This window comes from Suricata suricatta, chromosome 4 (assembly GCF_006229205.1).
Source record: "Suricata suricatta isolate VVHF042 chromosome 4, meerkat_22Aug2017_6uvM2_HiC, whole genome shotgun sequence".
NCBI lineage: Eukaryota > Metazoa > Chordata > Mammalia > Carnivora > Herpestidae > Suricata > Suricata suricatta.
In genome coordinates this window covers 50,680,239-50,701,348 of record NC_043703.1, presented here as the reverse complement: position 1 = coordinate 50,701,348, position 21,110 = coordinate 50,680,239, and the positions used below count along the sequence as shown (strand labels likewise).

At 45.1% G+C, this 21,110-nt stretch overlaps 1 protein-coding gene across 2 annotated transcripts; it reads right to left on the bottom strand.

The window, feature by feature from the left end:
* Positions 1-8,469: 8,469 nt before the first annotated feature.
* Positions 8,470-21,104, bottom strand: RGCC (regulator of cell cycle). Of its 2 annotated transcripts, none has more exons than XM_029936670.1 (5): positions 21,018-21,104; positions 20,298-20,483; positions 11,941-12,048; positions 10,159-10,221; positions 8,470-8,868 (listed from the first exon to the last, which is right to left on the bottom strand). In XM_029936670.1, the coding sequence occupies exons 1-5, from the start codon at positions 21,064-21,066 to the stop codon at positions 8,861-8,863; spliced, it is 414 nt and encodes a 137-aa protein (XP_029792530.1). In that variant the 5' UTR covers positions 21,067-21,104; the 3' UTR covers positions 8,470-8,860. The 2 variants fall into 2 exon arrangements, with proteins under 2 accessions (XP_029792530.1, XP_029792529.1); XM_029936669.1 differs by lacking the exon at positions 8,470-8,868 and adding an exon at positions 8,875-9,089.
* Positions 21,105-21,110: the final 6 nt, after the last annotated feature.

Here is a 21,110-nt window from a genome sequence, read left to right as displayed (position 1 = left end):
TCAGCAGCCTGCCAAGGAAAAGCGATCTCTTCACTGTCTCAACCAAGATTTAAAAATCAGAGAAGGATCAAGATCTCATTTTCCCACGTGCCCTGGGACCCACTGGGCCATGGCCCCACACCAGGGCCACAGCCTCTGGGAGGACAGGCTCTAATCTTAGCACAATGGGTTTCCTCAAATTAAGGTGACCTCCCTCCCCAAGCGTTTTCCTGGTCTGTGTGCTCCCCAGCTCCCTAGCCTGCCGGCCTTATGCAACTTCTCTTATCTATGCAAGAGCAATTGGTGAACAAATGTCCCTCCAGGCACTGCTAATCTCTCTATCAGTCCTGGGTCACTTGAGATCATGATGGTTAATTATACTTTGGGTTTGGGGAGCTCTTTTTCCCCAGGGTACATTTACATCTCTGATTTCCCCTTCCTGAAACTTTTTTTTGTCTGAGACTTTTGACTAAGGGTCACTTAACCCTTGGGCCCCAGGGTCCACATTCAGGTGCCTAAAATGAGGTAGCCTCATTTTAGATGAGGCCTTTTTGTGTATCAGCCCAAGGAAATAGAGTCATTCAGGGGCAGAACTGGGACAAAGGATCAGATGGCAGCCCTTGTGCCATCTGAAAGTTGTGCTGCTAACCCGCCTTCCAGACTGATCCTGAACTCCCGAATTCCATGTTCTTTTAAGTTTCCTTTCCTTTGAGTCTACTCACCTACCACCAACCTCACTGGGTAAGTCATGGGTAAGAATGTTTCCCACATCCCTCTGCAGCTCCCCGAGCTATCCCAGGAACTCAGTCCACACTCCTGCTTTCCTGAGCAGGGCAGACTTCTCACTCAGAATCCCTTCTGCTGCTCCTTCCCCACCCATGGCTCTTAGGGCCTCATTCCAGCAGCACCAGACCTTGCCCGCCAGATACCTTGACAAGTGAGGGGTCACACTCTGGGTCCTGCCCCTCCCAGACCTGTTCTTGGCTGAGCAAGGGCTTCCTTTGGCTTAGAATCTACAACCAAGCCTTGACTCTTCTGGTTCCAGAACAGGCTTTGGCTCTGGGCCCAGCACAGCAGGTCAAACACCTTCTGTAAGCACGTAGGAATGGGCCCTTTCCATGTGCTGCCTGAAATCTCAAATACAAAGGTGATCCTGTTTTGAAATGTCGATAAGCAAGGACAAGCCCATAGGAGAGCGGGCCAGTCCAGGCCCAGGAAGCAGACCTGTCTAGTGAGCAGCTCAACACCAGACCCTCCAACAGCCTTGCTTTCTCCCCTGGGTCTTCCAAACCAGAGTCCGCACCTTCATCTCCTTCCTTCCAACGATTCCATAACATGCACATGCACGTACTTGCACACACATGCACACCCAAGCATGTGCACACAAGTGCACATGTACACATACATGCATGCACATGCACATGCATGCATGCACACATTCAGATGCACACAGTGTACTAACAATATTCTGTCCACCATAGCTTAACATCAGATATCTCCCTGGAGAGACTAGGAAGTCTACCTCTTCCTCCTACTATCTGGGGGTGTCTGAAGTTCCAACACTAAACATTTGTGTCTTTGGGCCTCAAAGCTCTCTGTCTTCAGCAATCCCTTCTCCTCCTATAAATGATAAGCAGCTGGGAAAGGCCTGTTATGGGCCCTCCAGCAGCAGTTTTGGTCCTGGATCAATTCTTCAGATGCCTTGTTAGGGTGGGAGCAAGGCCCTGGGGAAGGGAAAGCAGAAAAAACCTGCAAGGGAAGCCAGGGGACAGCACGGACAAGGCAAACGAGCCCCCACAGACACGGTCTCACTCCTGACCTGCCTGGCCTGTGCAATAGGTGAGAAGCTTCTCCCATTCCCTCCAGGGGTATAGCCTGAGTGCTGACTACGTGCTGGGAGCCATGTCAGGCTCTGGGGACACTATAGCAAGTCAGACCAGAGATGGGTCCTGCCTTCATGAAGTTCACTTGCAGGACCACTTCATGCAGTCCACTTGAAGGAGGGTGAAGAGAAATCAGCTCAAAAAGTCACACCAGTGACCATTTCATTACAAACCAGGATGCGTGCACTTAAAGAAGGTTCTATAAGAATAGCAGCAAGGAAGCAGCCTAGAATGGGGAAGGGGAAATGGGCAGGAAGGCTTTCTGAGGACATGATGCTTGAGCTAATCCTAAAGAAGTAGAATTAACTGGAAAAGCAGAGAAGAGTGAGCACCCTAGGTAGAGGGAACTACATGCGCAAAGGCCCTGTGGTAGCAAGAAGCCACCTAATACTGCCATTGTGCATAATCCCTAACCTTTAGTAAACTTTGAACTTGAAGGAAAATGTAAACTTTGAACTTGAAGGAAAATGTTCCTTTCTAAAAATGTGTTTCCCTTTCCCTTTCCCCTTCCACTTAGCTCTGTACTTAAATCAATACCAAGCAATGCAGAGGTGAGCTATGCAGGAGAAAGCCTAAAAAAAACAAGAGTTGCAGACAGCAGCTATGACAGCCATTTCCTGTTTGGTGTCTGTCACCACGAACCTTCTTAGCCAAATAAATTAGCACAGGAAAACATTTGGAGAAGGGTGTGGAAGAAACACATACTGAAAACCAAGAAAAATAACCCATCTGCTTTTCGGAGAAGAGCTACAAGCCTGAGGTAGGGCAAGAGCCCACTCAACTGTAGAGGCTGATCCAGGAGGAAGCTGAGGCCCAGAGAGGGGCCAAAATCCAGTCAGTGGCAAGGCTGCGGCTTGGAGCCTCTCTCCCTGCCCTGTGCCCTGTTTTCTCTCCCTGCCTCGCTCCCTCTGCCCTATCAGACTAGATCTGCTGGCTTTCTTCTATCAGGAAAAGAACCGTGTGCTTGCAGGTGGCCTCTGGGACCCCTGCAGGTGGAGCTTCATTTTGCCTTGGGTACAAGAGCCCAGCGTCTTTGTGAGATGAGGAAAGTCGGGGAGGATGAATACTAGATGCTTTACATCTTCTGTATTTGATCTTCACAATGACCCTGGGAGACATGGACCCACATTCGTATTTTATAAATAGGGAAACAACCTCCAAAAGGAGATAAACATGCCCAAGATCGCCCAGATGCAGTGTGGCATGGTGAGATTTAACCTGGTCTAGTTTGAAAGCCCGTACTCTCTCCTCCTTTTTCCCTCCCATACCCAGAAGGCTATTCCTGTGGAGAAACCTCCTCAGGGTCCCCAGTCTTGACTGATTGCCCATAGGCCGCCCATCACCACCTTCGGGGTGCTGTGCCTTCTCACACTTGGGGCCGATGTGCTGTGTGGCCAGGCTCCGTCATACTTCCCCAAGAAGACACATCCTCTAGTTCCTCTGTCCCATCCCAGAGGCTGGCTGGCGTATGAATATTTGAGCTGGCACTTGATGACCTTACTATGGGTGTGTGTCATATTTTTTGTTTTGTTTTGCTTTAGCTATTTCTCCTAGAAGTTAGAATACAAATTTTCTGAACTCAAAAACAGGCTATTCACATCCTACCAGTTCTGCGTGCTCAATGTCTGGTCTTGTGTTCTAGAAAAGCCCACTGGCTGACACTCCCCACATAATGATTTCAGCAGATTGCAAGGGCCGTGCTGTTGACTCTCAGGGCTTAGAGGAGGTGGAGTAGAGTAGACCTCACTGGAGCAAGATTACCTACAATGAATTTCCCAAGATGAGTTCCAAAGAACACTGATATGCTATGGATTATTGGTAGCTTTAAAAAATTAAAAAAAAAAATGTCTTTTGGCTGTAGGATTTCCCAAAGCCTTCAACATTCTGTGGCAAAGATGACTAGTTGTCCTTCAGCACCCATCCTCTTTGTCTTTATTTAAATATGGAACTCTCAAATTTTAGCTGAACACATAACTGCCCAGCAAGAGATCTTTTTCCCTGATGCCTTTATAACTGGGACTGACCATCTGATTAAGATCTGGACAAGGAGATATGAGCAGAAGTGATTTGTATCTCCTCTAGTCACATTGTGACTAGAAATAAGCCTGTGTTTGCTTTGCCTTTATCAGCTGGATGGAATGTAAATGTGATGACAAGAGCAGGAGCAGCCAGTTTGGACCAGCGAGGCACTCACGCAGCTCTGTATTGCTCATCTGTTAGTGAGAAATTTCCATATTGTTTAAGCCACTATATTTAGCTTCACTGATCAGCTTACACTGAACCCTAACTATTTTATGTCCTAATGTGCATAATAAATCTCAAAGTGGGGTACATACCATGCAGAATTTTTAAAATACGTATGATCTTAATACCGATTTTTCAAAACAGGTTAGGAATGTGTTCCTTAAAATGCATCTTGGGAAGTATTAAAAACACTCTTTTCAACACACCCAGAAGCCCAAGCTGTGACATGGCTCACAGCTTGCTTGTCTCCAGTTATTTATCTAACAGAGGTTTATAAAATATAAACTACCCTACCCCAACAATTTCCTAAAGGAATTCACTTCTTTTTTTTAAAGCATTTTTAAAAATGTTTATTGATTTTTGAGAGAGACAGAATGCAAGAGGGAAGGACAGAGAAAGAGGGAAACATAGAATCTGAAGCAGGCTCCAGGCTCTGAGCTGTCAGCACAGAGCCAGACACAGGGCTCAAACCCACTAACTGTGAGATCATGACCTGAGCCGAAGTCAGACACTTAACCAACTGAGCCACACAGGTGCCCCAGGAATTCACTTCTTTTCCCCAACCCACTGACCTTATTGTCACAATAGCCAAAGAAACCACATACTGTGCTCTTATAACCTTGGGAGTCCTAGTTCCCAGGAGACCATAAAGAAAGAGCTAGCTGCCAAATGCCGGTAGGTCCTCAATTCTGGAAGAGGCTGGTAATAAAAGTGACAGTGGCAATGAGCAGCCACTGGTATCCTGATGAAAAAAATTTATCCAAAGCAAATAAAGGTCCCAAATGTGAACAAGAAACGGTTCCACGTAATGGAGAAGTTATGCTTAGAAAACAAGCCAAGGGCTTGTTTGATTAAAAGAGAAAATATCCCCACAACTACCATCATACTTAATGGCAAAAGAGCAAAAGCTTTTCCTCCAAGATCAGGAACAAGACTAGATGTGCCTTCTCACCACTTATTTTCAACATTGCGCTGGGAGTTCTAGCCAGGGCAGTGAGACAACAGAAAGAATGGAAAATGCATTCAGACAGAAAAGGAAGAAGTAAAACTATTTCTATTTGCAAATGGTATGATTCTGTATACAAAATCAGACACAGAAAACTACTCAAACTAATAAACAGGTACAGCAAGGCTGCAGGATACAAAATCAATATGCAAAATCAAGTGTATTCTGTACATGAGCAAAAAAAAATCTAAAAATAAAATTACGGAATAAAACAATTCCATTTACAATGTCATCAAAAAGAATAAAATACTTAGGAATAAATTTGACAAAAAAAGCTACAAAATTCATATAGTGAAAACTACAAATCACAGTTGAAAGAGATTAAGACCTACATAAATTGAAAGATATTTCACATTCATGAATTAGAAGGAAAACATAATGTTGCTAAGATGGCAACCCAAACTAATCTAGAAATTCAGTGCAATCTCTAGGAAAATTCCAGCTGCCTTTTTGTGTAGAAATCAACAAGCTGACCCTGAAATTTACATAAAAATGCCAGAAACCCAGAACAGCCAATATAATCTTACAGAAGAACAAAGTTGGAGGACACACACTTTCTGATTTCAAAATCTACTACAAAGCTATAGTATTGTCATCTGTGTGGTACTAAAATAAGGGTAAGCATATAGATCGCTGGTAGAGAACTGAGAGTCCGTCAATAAACCCATCCTGATTTTCAACAAGGGTGCCAATGCAATTCGAAGAGGAAACGAAGTCTTTTCAACAAATAGTGCAATGATAACAGGATATTTATGTGTAAAAGAATGAAATTCGACCTCAGCTTACACCATATACAACAATTAGCTGAAAGTACTTCAAAGACCTAAATGTAAGATTTTTATAATGTAAGAGTTGTAAAAATTTATGCAACTCAAAAAAAAAAACCCATGAGTAATTCTTTGAGATCTTTAATTAGGCAACAATTTCTTAGATATGACATCACAAGCACAAGTGACAAAAGTAAAAATAGATAAATTGCACATCATCAAAATGTAGAACTTTGGAGCTTTAAAGAACACTTTAAAAAGGTGAAAACATGATTTACAAAATAGGAAAAAATATTTGCAAATCATATATCTGATAAGAGACCTGTATACAGAATACATGGAAAACTCCTACAACTCAATAATAATACAGGCAACTTAATTTAAAAATGGGCAAAAGAGGGATGCCTGGGAGGCTCAGTCAGTTGACCATCTGACTTCAGCTAAGGTCATGATCTCACAGTTCATGGGTTTGAGCCCTACATCGGGCTCTGGGAGCCTGCAGCCTGCTTCAGATTGTCTGTCTCTGTCTCTCTCTGTCTGTGTGTGTGTGTGTCTCTCTCTCTGCCCTTCCCCTGCTTGCACACTCTCAAAATAAATAAATAAACCTTTTTTTAATGGGCAAAAGGTTTTAATTACCATTTCTCCAAAGAAGATATACAAATAGCCAATAAGTATATGAATAGATGTTTGACATCATTAGTTATCAGGGAAATGCAAATCAAAACCACAGTAAAATACCACTTTACAGCCAATAGGATGACTTTATTCAAAAATACAGACAATAACAAGTGTTGACGAGGATGTGGAGAAGTGAAAACCCACAGGTGTCACTGATGGGAATGTAAAGGGAAAAGTTTGGCAATTCCTCAAAAAGTTGAACATGACCTGGCAATTCCACTTCAAGTTATAGACCCAAGAGAAATTCTAAAGTATGTCTACATAAAAACTTGTACATGAATATTCATAATGGCATTATTCATTAGCCAAAAAAGTAGAAACAATCCAAATGTCCAACTAATAAATGGGTGGGCAAAATATGGCATATCCGTACAGTGATTATTTAGTCATTAAAAGGAATGAAGTATTGATTCATGTAAAACATGGATGAACCTTGAAAATAGCATCCTAAGGGAGAGAAGCCAGACCCAAAGGGTCACATACAGTATGGTTCCACTAATTCCGAACATCCTGAATAGATAAATCCAGAGAGACAGATAATTAAGTACTGGTGATGGCTGCACAACTCTGTGAATATACTAAAAACCACTGAATTATACACTTAAAGGGATGAATGTTAAGGCATGTGAATTATATCTCCATCAAGGAACAAAGAAAATATTTGGGCTCAACCCAAAAGTTTTCAGAGAACCTAAGGAAAAGACAAAGGTTAAAGAAAAGGCCATGGAGTTTTCTGATGCCCTAAAAAGCAGATCAAATATAATAGTTACCTTTTGAAGATATAAATAAGATTCTAAGGAGTCATGTTTTACATTTGTGGCCTATAGAAACAAAAGGATTAATAGTTTTTAAATAACTTGATTTCAATTGTCAAAGTAATGCTCAGTTGTTTTAGGTTTTAAAGATAGCAAAACATAGATGAGAAAATTATGAACTTCCCTATTTTTGTGCTCTCTCCATCCTCCCCAAAAGGCTGGCGATGGGGAGTGGGGGTGGTCATTGTCTTCCACATGCAAAGCCCACCCTGCGGAAGACCTTGCATCTGAACCCTCCGGCTCCACAGAAGCCACCTCAATGTAAGTATCAAGGCCAGTGCCATCGACTCTTCCCTAGCACACAGATCTGGTAAGAGCACCATCAAGCCTCCAGCTGCCCCAACATTCACTCATATTTGAGTGAGTTTGAGTGCAACTAGTGTTTCCCTTAATTGAAGGGAAGCCCACAGCACCTAAAAAGCTGGTAAGAAATGAGAATAGAGATAGAAGAGGAACCCAACTTCCGTCAAAACTGCAATCCTGTCACAGGTATGAAAAGTACAGTGTAGGAAACGTAGTCAATAGTACTGTAGTACTTTGTATGATGACAGACGGTGAGGACACTTCTCGTGGTGACCTCCTGGGAATGTACAGACCTGTCAAAGCAGTCCTGTACACCTGAAACTAATATAATATTGCATGTCAACTATACCTCAATAAAATGACCCACAGCCCTCGAATTAAAATTTTCCATGAGGATTGCCTGGTTAGCTCAGTGCGTTAAGCACCAGACTCCTGACTTCAGCTCTCATCCCCCTCTCACAGTTGTGAGACTGAGCCCAGCATCAGGATTCTCTCTCTCTCTTCCTCTCTTTCTGCCCCTTCCCACTCTCTCTCCTTCTCAAAATAAATAACTTTAAAAAATAAATTAAATAAAACAAAATAAAATAAAATTTCCCATGAATCACATGCCAGGATTTCCCTCAAGTACTGAATGAGCTTCGGGGTGATGCTTAGGTTCACCATCCTATTGTCGAGAGCAATCTGGCAGCACTGGCCGCCCTCATTAGGCATCAGGAGGGGTGTTATTCCCACTAGAATATTATTTGAATGAGAATACATTGAAAGATATAAAAAAAAAAGAGAAGTTTACAGAATACAGACTCCAGTTCAAATTTTATTTGCATACAAAAATATATTATACTGGGAAAAGCAAATTACTGTTTCCAACTATATATAATTAATTACAGATATTTCCATGAATGCACTTTAAATTACAGGAAAGCTATGTTTTGAGAGAAAATACAATGTTAGCGTGGATCATCTGTTCTAGGATGCTGCAAGCCGGTAAACGAAGTCAGTTTCACTCTCTAAATCGCCCAGAGATGATCAAAGGCTGGTTTCAGAACGAGTCCGAGATCGGCCTGCTGGCAGGTGAGCGCGTATCTCTGTCTGCTCCGGCAGCTAATGCTGTGGCTCATTTTGCCAGGGTCCCCAGCGCTTTCTGAAGCCTCTTCCTGACGCTGAAAGGACCCAGAAGGTCTTGTTTCACATAGCTGTCAAAAGGAGATAAGTCAGGTCATTACCCGCTCACACAAGAGTCTCCAATTCCTAGGCTTCACCGGAGCTTAACACCATCGCAGACAGGCGTCAAAGCGTCAGACTTAATGGCAGGTTTCCCGCGTAATGTATATCTGACTAACTGGTACAACTGAGCGGCCAGCTGCAGTTTCCATGAAGTAGGCATGCTTGCTCCACGGGTCTCGTACAAATTGTGCTGTAATTACATTAATCTCTGTCAAAACAGGCCTTGGTCTTCTGCTGTGGGATGGTACAGCAGGGAAGAGAACGGGCAATTAAACTCTCCAACAAACTGAAATACACAGGGGCTTTCCGCTGGATATTTAGGTCTGTCTGAATCAGTATGAGGAAGAGAGTCAGTTTTACATAACCAGCTTTGGATCTGATTTTTCAGGTTATACCTGGTTATTGGGCAGAGGATAGCATAAAATGTTTCTAATGGAAAAATCAACTCTTTCACTGAAAAATTAAGAGACTAGGACAAAATTCTTCTGCTCTGTGACTGAATGAGGGCCCCCAAGAGTAGAGTTGCTGAAACTTTTATCCCAGAAGCCCCAGCTGATTGTTCTGCCTCCTGTAATCCTTTCCTTTTGAAACAGAGTGGGTAGATTGATTCTCAGGGCCCCGTCTTCTGGATACCACCCCCTCCATTGTAGTTATGGTCTGATATTTTCAGTTCCCAACATTTCCGGTCACAAAAGGGGTTCCATTAGTGTAACTGCCAAATAGGACACAAAGTAGTGGTACTTAATCCAGGTTTTTCACTAACTGGCATGAGCATTTGGTTATGGGGCCTCCCCAGGTCAAGTCTTTCTTTTGGGATTCAACCCTCTAGAAGTCAGACCTCCCCAAATCCTTGGATCTAACCTGGGAACACTTCCCTGGCCCATGGGAATGGGACCATCTGGCTTGTTAGCACATTGCTTCTGTGGTCAGTCGGCTCATTCCTCCCTTGAAAAGCCTGCCAGGACATTGTGGTGGTAAAGCCCCAATCTTGCTCTAATAACTACTCTGCATTTTTCAAACAAAACGTCATTGTTTGCTGGTCACCTGTTCTCACTGTTTGGAAAGGCACACGGTCTACATTAATGCAAACTTGTCCTCAGAATTTCTTTCTGAGCTCCTAGGGTCCTGTTTCTGAACCTAAAGAAGCCTAACAATGTAGCTTCCTGCCCCCAGGCAAGCTGGTAAATATTGTGGCACTATATCAGCGGTGTGGGTTGGTTTTCTGTTTAATTTTTTTTTAATACCAGGCACGTACTCACTTGCTAATGTTCTGTCAAGATCAGCAATAAAGTCTTCTAGCTCTTTCGTGTCTCCCAGTTTAGCTGAAAAACAAGAGTTGACCTTTAGTTTCCATGTCAATGACAGCTCAGGATGCCATCGATTCCCAGGATTGTGGACCCCATTTTCCATCTCTGGATCTTCAGAGACATTATTTCAGAGCATCCTGTACCAACCGCAAGGGTCTGCTCCCATGTTTATTCAGAGCCGACTCACTGATTCTGAAGATTCACCTAAATGTCTCCATGTTGTTTTTTCAGTTCATCCTCCCCTGGGCCACCCGCACCTCAACGACCTGGAAGAAGTCTAAAGGGCAGGGGCAATGGACAGCTGGAAAGGAAGATTAAAATTTTTGATTTTTTTTGACTATGTAGGATTTGAGTTATCGGTCAAAAATGTTCGGTAGGCATGGCACTGTGCAGAGGGGACACCCAGATTCAGTATTCCCACTAAGCCTCACCTTTGACACACTCTCATTTGTACTACCCCCGACCCCTACCCAGGGCAATACCGCAGCCCTCAGTATCAGATGATACTGTTTCTTGTCAAAATGGTACAGGAAAGGCGACGTGAGGCCTCTGGGTCTGGACAGCCTCGTCCCATCCAGCGGTCAGGACGAGGCAGCAAGTCCTTATCTTGATTTCGGTCCCTCTATGTCCTGAGATACATACTTTTCCCTGTAGGGTTCGTCATTCAGGCTTCTCCGAAATGAGATGCGTTCCTGGATGTTTGTATTAATTAACCCTTGCTGGCTGGCTACCAATGGCTCCTTGTTCTTAGCTTTTAAAGTCAATTTGCCACTAGGGCTTTTTCCTCCCTCTTTAATTCCTACCTCTTAAGGATCAGGTAGCAAATCTGGGCACGTTTTCAGCCACTTGCTAGACTGCTCTGTCTCTCCAAATTCAATGGCTCCGTTTTACAGAGAGCTGGGCAACGGCAGGGTCCCTAGTGACTGCTCCTAACACTGCTATGTTGAGAGGAGAATTTAAAACTCTCTCTTTTGAAAAAGAGGGAAATTCTGCCTCAATGCCAAGAGTGAGAAAAGTAATAGAATCTTCATATTTCCTTTTTACCATGTTCCATTTTTATTGCATTCTGCAACTATTTTCAGCAAGTATAATGTTTCTTGAGGAGAAAAACTCCTTTTGTTTTCAAACGGGCACTTGTCCAGTATAACAGAACATTCAGCTCTAGCTGGAGACACTTTAAAAGTTGCAAAAAATAAGAAACTGCTCATGCATCTTTAAAAACTTTTTAGGTCTATTAATATCACAGTAGAGACAGGCTGGAGCTGCTGTTTTAAATCGCTGAGATCGTGGCTTGTCTCATGGTGATGACCCCCTTCAATTGCTAAATTGGTCATCTGAAAGCACTGGTTAAATAGTTAATGCAATAGAAAGAATCTCACTTTCTGCAAACCCTGACTGCTGAGTTTTCACTTCTTCAACCGACCAGTCTGAGAGAGCACTATCTGGCACGGTCTTGATTACACCACGTGAGAGAAAGCAGAATCTAAAGACGAGTATTCTTTCTCCCTGCGAATCTGGTTTCTTGCCCCTCATTTATCTGATTTCATTTCCACACTATCAGAACCCCGAGAAAGAACAAATCCTACCTCACACTGTCCTGTACAAAGATGTTAGTTTTATCTATTTATCTTGCACATTCGGGAAGGGATGGGGATCCGGGGGAAGAGAGAAGAGACCGGGAAGGGTGAGGGAAGAAGGAAACCAGACACAGCCCACCACCACTCACGAGCCTACCTTTCCGAGGAGGGACGGTCGGGGAGAGGAGAGCCGGAGCAGAGTCTGTTGGAGAATTTAGTTTTTCATCACTGAAGCTGAAGCTGTTCCTACAGAGCGAATCTGCACCTTTCAGGAAAGAAAATGTAAGTCATTCGAGATGGTATTCGGTCTATGGTCCACTGATAACCAACAGCTTATCTTCAAAAGGAGCAAAGTTGTAAAGAAAACAGGTTGATTTCCAGACTTTATACTCATGCCCCAAAATGACTTGAGATAGGGGTGTGTGTCCAGTCAGGCACACTGAAGGCCTCACTTCCCTAAAAATAAGGGAGAGTGTGATAGGATGCTCATGACCAGACAGGAGCCCACTGCCCAGGTGTCTAACTGAAAGCCAAGCCAATGCTTGGCTGATGTGGAGTTAGGGGCTGGTTCAGGATTTTAGATCTAAAGAATCATCTGTCCTGAAAAATGTCCCTTCTGCCCTCTGAACTCCCTAAAATACAAACACAAGGTTGGGTCTCATTACTCAAGAATCCTCCCTGACCATTCATGAGTGTCTTTGTCCTGGTTTTCCTGAAAGCCCACATTCTTAGGATAAGCTAGAGGGTCAGAGACAAATATTTCTTCGAGAGGTTGTCAATTATAGACACTTGGAATGATTCTGTGGCTTCCTCTGTTGCCATACCCCAAAGACCAGAGCAAGAGCAAGGCAAGCTCCCAGAGCAGAGTTGTGCTGGGAGTCAAGGGAACCAGCTCAGCTACTTGGACACTCGGGCGCCCTTGGGCAGGACAGCATCTCTGAGCCTTGGTTTAGCCGTCAATAAAATGGGAAGGCTACATAATCCTTAAAGTTCCTTTCAGCTCTGAAGTCCTGAGATTCTATTTCTCTAAATCCTGCCAAGAATGAGGAAACCAACCCATGGCCAGCTCAGCCACGTGGCTCTGACACCAAAAGGGAGCTGATGGCTGAGCTCTATCCCTCAAAGGGCTCAAAGGCATAGCAGTCAGCGGAAGCAGGATGTGGCCTCTGAGGTCACAAAGTAACAGTCTTCCTGGCTGAAACAAAACACAAAGTGAGGCGCACTTCTGGCAGAAATGAGCTCTGGAAGGGCTCTTCAGGTGACAGAGGGCGGCTGAATCAAGGGGGCCTGGCCAGGACTCTCTACTCCTCTTTGGGATTCACTCACTTGAATCCAAGGACCTCCAGCTCAAGAGGAGGAAAAACTTTCTTTGGTATCCATAACTCAAAGTGAACATGAATAAGTTACAAAAGATAAAAAAAATGTTTTCCAAAGCAGAGGTTTCTCATCACAAAATAATTCAGCTTCATCCTGAAAAGGTGACCACAAGTTCTCAGACCCCTACACCTGGCTCCCTTTCCTCCCACCTCCCTCTCCGCAGGCAGCCCCAGCGCCATCTTGCCATCCTGACCTACGCACTCATCTTGTCCACTTTTCCAAGCACGCGCACTCCTCATGATCTTTTCTCCCTTCAGAGGTCCAGCCTAGGTCACCTTAAAGGACCACAGTCACTTTTCAGGGCTTTGATGATGAACACCTACTGAGATCCAAAATACCAAACCACACACATAATATTTCCCTAAAACTATATTCCTCAGAAGGCTGGTTCTTTGGAAAGAAGAACCATGTATGTGATCGACTAAGTTTGAGAAACACTGAGCACCTTTGGAGATTCTTACTGGGTCTTCCCATTTTAATGTCCCTGAGAAGTCTTGTGATAGATAGTTAAGCTTTATGTCTCCAGTGTATCTATAGGACACCTTTTTTGTGGCAGCCCATTAATATTTCTTAGGACACGTGCACAGGAACTCAAATGCAGAAGCCCTTCTGCCTGCTTTCCCAGCTGAGCCCACCCCTAGAGCAGCCTGGATTTTCTCAAGGGAAAGCCTTTCCCTTACACACAGGACAGTGGTCATGTCCATGGCAGACCTACGGCAGAGCGTTATGGCAGGGCGTTATGGCAGGGCGTTACTGTTTGCCACTACGCAATAGGTAGGAGAGTCGCCACAAATAGAACCTGAGAAATTTGTAGGGGAAAAGATGAGGTAATACCCAGGGGCAGGAAAACCACAGAGAGCCGTGTGGAGGCCGGCTTCATGCCCAGAACCCTGAGCCAGAAGGAAGGAATAAAAGGTGTTTGGCACATTATCTTTGGCTCTGAAGACACCTGACAGCATCTTTCCCACCCCCCTGGCCCAGACTGCCAAATCCAGAGACTCACTGGCCCAGGCTTCAGTGGTCACACCTCTGGTCTCTATCTCCCAGAAACACTTGGCCCTTGAGAGCCAGTTTCACCACCACACCTCACTCCACCCAGCCCTGCACCACTGGCCTTGCCCTGACTTTGGACTTCATCCCCATTCTGCTCCAACTTTCAGCAATTTTACATGCACATATAGCCATCCTTTGGGGGTAGGGACACACACACACACAGTCTGTTTACCTCACAGGCAAGTAGACCAAATGTCCTTGAACTTTCAGGGAAGGAATGATCTAGACAGGAAAAAGGCCATTGCAAAATAGTAGGAAAAAAAGAATCCAGTGAGGATTCAGGAAAAACTCAAGTGATTTTGAGACTCTGCAGAGAATGAGTCATGGTACTGGGACCCTGCCACAGTGCCCCTCTTAGCCTTTAGAGCCTGGGGCTAATATGCTTTTTTGATCTAAGCATTTTCTTCAAACTCAGGAAATGTATAGACAACTATTGGCTGTTACTTGCCTAATAAATTCAGTTGCAAATCAAACTTAACATAATCAGAAATTTCTCTTAATGAGAATGAACTCATGCTACTCCCCCAATGAGGGAGGGAGAGAAAAAATTTTTATTTATTTATATCAATGTATTTATATACCTATATATCTGTATTTATATACCTATATATCTGTATAGATATATATAGATATAAACACACACACACACATGCAAATTATGTCAACATAGCATACACTCACTTCTCCACTTCCCCTCTCCCCCACACCTCCTAACCACACACACACACACACACACACACACACACACACAAGTTCACACACAAGCTCATTGCCACACCTTGATTCTTCTCTCTTCCGATTAGTCTCCATTAGTTTCAGTGCACAATGTGAGACAGACCTGACTCCAGGCTCCAAAATATTCAACCATCAACAGGAAGTGAACCCTCAGCATCCTGGAGCCAAACCTTCCCACAGTTTAGTTCCACCCTGCACTAATATTCCACACACGCCATTCATGAAAAAGATGAAAAAAGCAACTTCAAGAAGCCCAAAGCTACCAAGAGGCCCAGCAGAAGCTGCCACCGTAGAGCTATAGGGAATAAGGGGTCATATGACAACTGCATGACCCTGTACAAATCACTTCACCCCTGAGCCTTAGTCTCTTCTTTAGCAAAAGGGGAATAGTAACCTAGGCACTCCATGTATGATATGTATGGTTTTCATGATATTTTTAATTAATTTTTAATGTGAGAGAGAGACAGAGAGAAGTGAGCAGGGGAGGGGCAGAGAGAGAGGGAGACACAGAATCTGAAGCAGGCTCCAGGCTCTGGGCTGTCAGCACAGAGCCCAACGCGGGACTCGAACTCATGGACTGTGAGATCATGACCTGAGCTGAAGTCAGATGCTTAACTGACTGAGCCATCCAGGTGCCCCTGGTTTTCATGATTTTATTTAAATTTCCTAGCAAAATGGAGGATGACATGTCCAGGACACAATCAGTGATGATTTGGGGAACCTTAGCAGGTGATAAGACAGTATTTCAGGGCTCCATGGCATCTACTTCAATCAGCTCTAAAGCCCATCACTAGCATCCGGAAGCCAGGAAACTCAGACTCAGGTACCAAGTTTTCTAAGACACCATCAGAAGAAATGTAAGTCTACAGAGATCTAACTTTAGGAACACCAACAGAGTTTGAGAAACTTAGCTGTAAAAACAGAAGCTTGTTTAAAAGGTAGTTGTGCTCTTTTAGTTTGGGGGTGGGGAGAAAGGTAATTTAGGGTTAGCACCAACATGTGCTACTCCAGAGGGAAGTAAAACCACAGACAGTAAACCTTGCCCAGAGTTCCTGTAAATATAGAACAATCCCACACGTTGAAGACAAGCAAACTATAGTAATTAACTGAGAAAAAGAAAGCCTTGGACCTGTTTCCCTTTTGCCACAGGGAATGGCGGGGGGGGGGGGGGGAATCTCCTCCACAAAACCTAAATTCTAAAAGCCTCACTAAAAGTAGGATAGAATAAGAAAGAGCGCTTTTCCCTTTCACCAATATTGTCCTAGGTCCCCTGACTGTTGGGTCCCTCTGGATACCTCTCGAGGTCTCGGTCAGAGTGAGACTTGTCGCCCATCTGGAATTCCTAGCAGTGCCAGGGCAGCCCGAGGGCTCATAATTTCTCATTCTCTCATGGCTTGAACAAGTTTAGATTCTAGTCTCTGGATCTCCTATGCCAAATTAGCCAATATGCTACCTGTTATGCTAACAACCACTGCCCGGGGCCAAGCTGGAGCAGTGTAGGCAAAGATATACCAATGTTCTGGTCTTGCACCTGCTAAAATAAGCCAGTTCCTCATTCCCTAAAACGGCTCCACAACATCACAATATCCCATGCATACACAGTAGCCCTCAGACCCTTCCTGTTAAGTAGCAAAACACTTCCCCTCTTCAAAGGAAAAAAGGTAACTGAAATCCCAATACAGCAGAGATAGAAGTTCATACCACCTTTTAAAGTTCAAGGTAATACTGTAAACTTCACATAAAATCACTCAGTGGAAACATAAATTAACACATTGGTTAAAACTTAGTTAATTAAAGGGGCGCCTGGGTGGCTGTCAGTTGGGCATTAGTCTGACTTCGGCTCAGGTCATGATCTCAAGGTTCATGAGTTCAAGCTCTGCATCGGGCTCCGTGCTGACAGCCTGGAGCCTGCTGCAGATTCTGTGTCTCCCTCTCTCTCTGACCCTCCCCTGCTTGCGCTCTGTCTCTCCTTCCTCTTAAAAATGAATAAACGTTAAAAAAAGTTTTTTTAACTTAGTAAAAAAACATATTTGAGAAATCATGGTATGCATTTACAGTTTTGAAAATACTGAAAAACAATATATTTTTAAAAATAAGTTAAAACCAAAGAAGTTTACAACCTCTAAAATACCTCTAAGGATCAAGTTGGAACAACATTGCCCTTCCGCTGCCGATGTGAAAACCGCTCCCATCAGTGTCTGAGATCACCTGCTAGACCCAAGTCCAGGGGAAAGGACCAGCCTGTTTTGATCAACCCCCATGTGAATGCTATCCATAATGTGGAGTTCCTCTTCACATCTTTGGAGGACAACCCCCCCTCCCCCCCCCACTGCCATCAGTGGGAACAGAAAGGAGTATTTCTTTTCTTTTTTTTTTTTTTAGAAAGTGTGTGTGCAGGGCAGGGGCGGGGGGAACCAATAGAGAGAGAGAGACAGAGACAGAGAGAGAATCCCAAGCAGGCATCCATGCCCAGTTGGCTCTGACAGGAGCCTTGATCTCACAACCATGAGATCCTGACCTGAGCAGAGATGAAGAGTCAGACGCTTAACTGACTGAGCCACCCAGTGCCAGGAAGGAGTATTTCTTTTTAAATGTCCGATCTTCTCTCCTATCTAAATAACTTGGGTGGAAGGAATGTCTATGTTTCTCCCTTAGATGCAAGGAACCCTGATTTTTTTTTCATGAGAAAAGGAAAGGTTCTTCAAAAAACAGAACTGCTACTTTGAGCTCTCTTGGAAGGTGGCTACATCTTCTGAGTGATAGAGGAGTAAGTAGAAGGCAGAGTGAGAATCAAAGTACCACTAGTTTGTAGCTTATATGGAACATCTGCAGGCAAGACACAGACTCAAATACATCTGGCCTGTGTGATGGAGCCTGGTGTGTGCATTTTAATATCTTCTTGAGAGTATAAAGCAGAGAAATTTTTTTCTTCCTCATTATGAGCTTATAGCTTATCTAATAGCACTACTAAATAGCATCCTTTCAATTTTACAGCTGTAGGAACTGAGACCCGCCTACTGCCCAGGGCCCCATTGACCCAGCCTGATGACGACTGCCTTGAAGAGACACCTGCAGACACAACCACTACTGAGAAACAGGTGAATGACTTTGGTCCAATGGGACTTCAGGTCTGTTCCCGAGGACCTGGTTCCCATTCCAGCCAATCATCCGTGATGACGGAGCAAGGTCTTAGAGACAGCTCATGTGGTTCTGCTCTCTTATCAGAAACATAGAGATAACTATCTGTCTTATAGGACTGTGGTAGAGGTCATAGGAGATAACACAGTTAAAGCATAACAAAGAAATCACTACTGATAAGAGCTCATAAATAATAACAATAATCATAGTAAGGACTTGGTAAAACTGAGCTGCTCTTATTATCATTATCCTGGTGTGTCTCCTTTTTGGAGGCCTGAATCTCCGTAGGATCTACATCTCTCAAACATTCTCCTCCTCAGAAAAGGATTAAACAGACAAATATGCATAATAAATGTCTGTGCTCAGTACTTGGTGGCAGTTAAGATACACACAGTATATGCTTCCTTAAGAAATTACTATTTAGATACACACTGATTCTGCCAAGACTATTTCTAACCAGTCTTGTGGGGGATAAGCTACATGTTAATAAAGAAGACAAATGTCATCTGAGCCTTCTTTATACCCTCCCCATTACTCCTCAAGCCACCAAAGAGTTAGCTGAGCAGTTAACAACAAAAGCAGAAAGGAAAATACGCTCACGCACACACACCCCAAGAGAAACTACAGACTATTCCAAATCTCTCCCCCCAAACCATTAAACCATTGTGTTTCCAAATGCCTTCACTTTGAGGCTCCTGAAAACAGATCCCGAATCTGAAATCCTACCCAGAGGGAGCAACAATCACCCAGGATGGGCAAGTTCAGACAACATCTTAGCCAAATGCGGCTGTGTTTTAGAAAGGACTTGTTCTTTGCACTAGTGCAGCACTAGACAGTCTGTCCCGGCTTTCTTTCTTGGGGGAGAGAGAATTTGCACCTGATGAATAATTTGCTCCATGACCCAGCAGAAGAAGACATATTTAAGTTGGGCCACAGCTTTGAGACAAATTTCAAAAGTTTTTAGATTTTTCTTTGAAATTGAATATAAGTGGTCTGGTCATTAGCAATCAAGTCCAAAAATACAAAACAGAATATTAAACAGCACACTATTCCATTCCTGTTCAGTTCAAAAGCTTGAATTAAATCCACCCCATGGGCAAGGCTGCCAAGGAACGTCAAGATGGACCTCAGTTTCTGACTCAAACCCTGAACAGGGTGTCCAGCGCTTTTATCCATTCTCAGGAGGACAGCTCATGGTGAGGTCTGGGACTATATCTGCTCTGGAATAAGGAAGAGCTTCAGATTTCAAAAGAGGAGAATCACAAGGAAAGGTCGTTGGGTCACTGCTTTTACTTCCAGAGTCAAGGACAGCAAAGGGAGTGACCTTCGTGCTGGTGACCCATGTAGGGAGTGAAGTCTCAAAAATACAGAAAAGTTTAAATTTACTTTGAAAAAGCATACGTCTTCCAGAATTTGAAAAACGACGATCACATCATATTGAAAAGTCACTAACTTTGCTATATGACACCTAAACAGATATCCATAATCCTTAAAGACCATTTATTCCTCGAATTAAAAAAAAATTGTTTCACTACTAAGACAAAGAGACCCTGGGGTAGTCTTCCTTAGGAGAAAAGCCACCAGGAAGAACCTCTATGCCCATCTGCTCTCTGGCTCCTTCTCCAGCCTGGGGGCCTGGTGGGGGAGGGGGAGCTGTGGAAGCCAGCAGTCCTGGCGGTGGACCCGCCTTTAGGAAGAACACTTTGGAAAATACTGGAGCCCCCAGTGCCAAGGAGTCTCAAAACTGCATGCAGGGCAGCAGCTAGTCTGGGAGCTGAGAGCCAGAAGAAAACGCAAGAAGTTATTTCAAAAATCCCAAGAACAGCCGCTTATGAAACTTCTCCTGGTTTCACAAATGTTTCAATATCGCGCCCTCCCATGCTCCCTCCACCCCCATTCCTGTGGCACTTGCTCCACATACTCTGAAAAAAATGCAGAGAGAAGGGCAAAGGAAGGGAGGAGAGGTAACGTAGCCTGGCTTGGGTCCCGGGAGTTCTCCGGCCTCAAGACACCTGCAGGGAGAGCAGGTGGACCCGCGTGCCCTCCAACAGCCTTCGTGTGACAGCCCCGGGGGTTTTGCATCTCTGCCGGCGTCCTGGGGACGGCGCAGAGCCTCCGGGCGCCCTTGGCTGGGCCCCACCCCTTGGCTTCTAGTTAAGTCGACAGAGACTCGGAGCCTCCTGCGCCTTCCCCGGTGGTGCCCACTCTTACTCTCCGAGTCGCTGAAGCCGCTGCTGTCGCTCACGCTGGCGCTGCTCCGCCGCTTCATGCGCTCCAGGTGCTCCTCGTAGTGGAAGTGGCGCTCGTGGAAGGGCGACGCGAAGTCGGCCAGCACCGCGTCAAACTCGCACAGCGCATCCGTCAAGTCCCCGGCGGCCGCCGAGTCCAAGGCTGGGGCTGGGGACGGGGATGACGGGCTCAGGTGCTGGGCGGGGCGGCCAGCCGGTCCCCCGGCCTGGAGGGGGCCGCCACCGTTCCCCAAGATAACTAACACTCAGCGCGCGCTCGGCGAGCGACAGCCACGCTGTCCCTGCCCGTTGCTTATCTTTTCATACTCTCAACCAGCCCTTGAAGCGGTTGTATTAATCGTGCCCATATTAGAGATGGGGAAATGGAGCCTCCGCTGAGCGAAGCTTCAGACCAGAGGTCACCCAGCTAATCAACACAGCCGAACTCTTTCCCACGGGCTGTCGGGTACGTGTCCCCAAGCTCGTCCTTCGGGGGGAGAGGGGTACGCGTGCGAACGTGTAGCGATGGGAAGACGGGGTCAAGATGCGCCCGTTAAGTGGCCCTAGCCCGGCGCGGGGAGGAAGCTGAACCCGCCCGGGGCAGGGTCCCGCGGGTGAGGATGGGGACGGGCGGCAAAGGGACGCCCCGGGACCCCCTGCCTTCCGCCCCCCGTCCGCAGGGCTTTCAGGGTCCAGCACTCACCTGCGGCCGCGGCCGCCGCCGGGTTGCTCTGCGCTGCGGGCGGCTTCATGGGCGGGCTCGGCCCGCGCGCGCGGAGGGTCCTAGGAGGTGCCG

Excerpts from the sequence above, each read along its gene's own strand:
- RGCC (XM_029936669.1), bottom strand. The coding sequence starts at position 21,066 with ATGAAGCCGCCCGCAGCGCAGAGCAACCCGGCGGCGGCCGCGGCCGCA. Across the intron at positions 10,222-11,940 it reads GACCGTCCCTCCTCGGAAAG|CTAAACTGGGAGACACGAAA; the intron begins GTAGGCTCGTGA and ends CTTGTTTTTCAG. Across the intron at positions 9,090-10,158 it reads TCTTGACAGAACATTAGCAA|CACAATTTGTACGAGACCCG; the intron begins GTGAGTACGTGC and ends ATGTAATTACAG.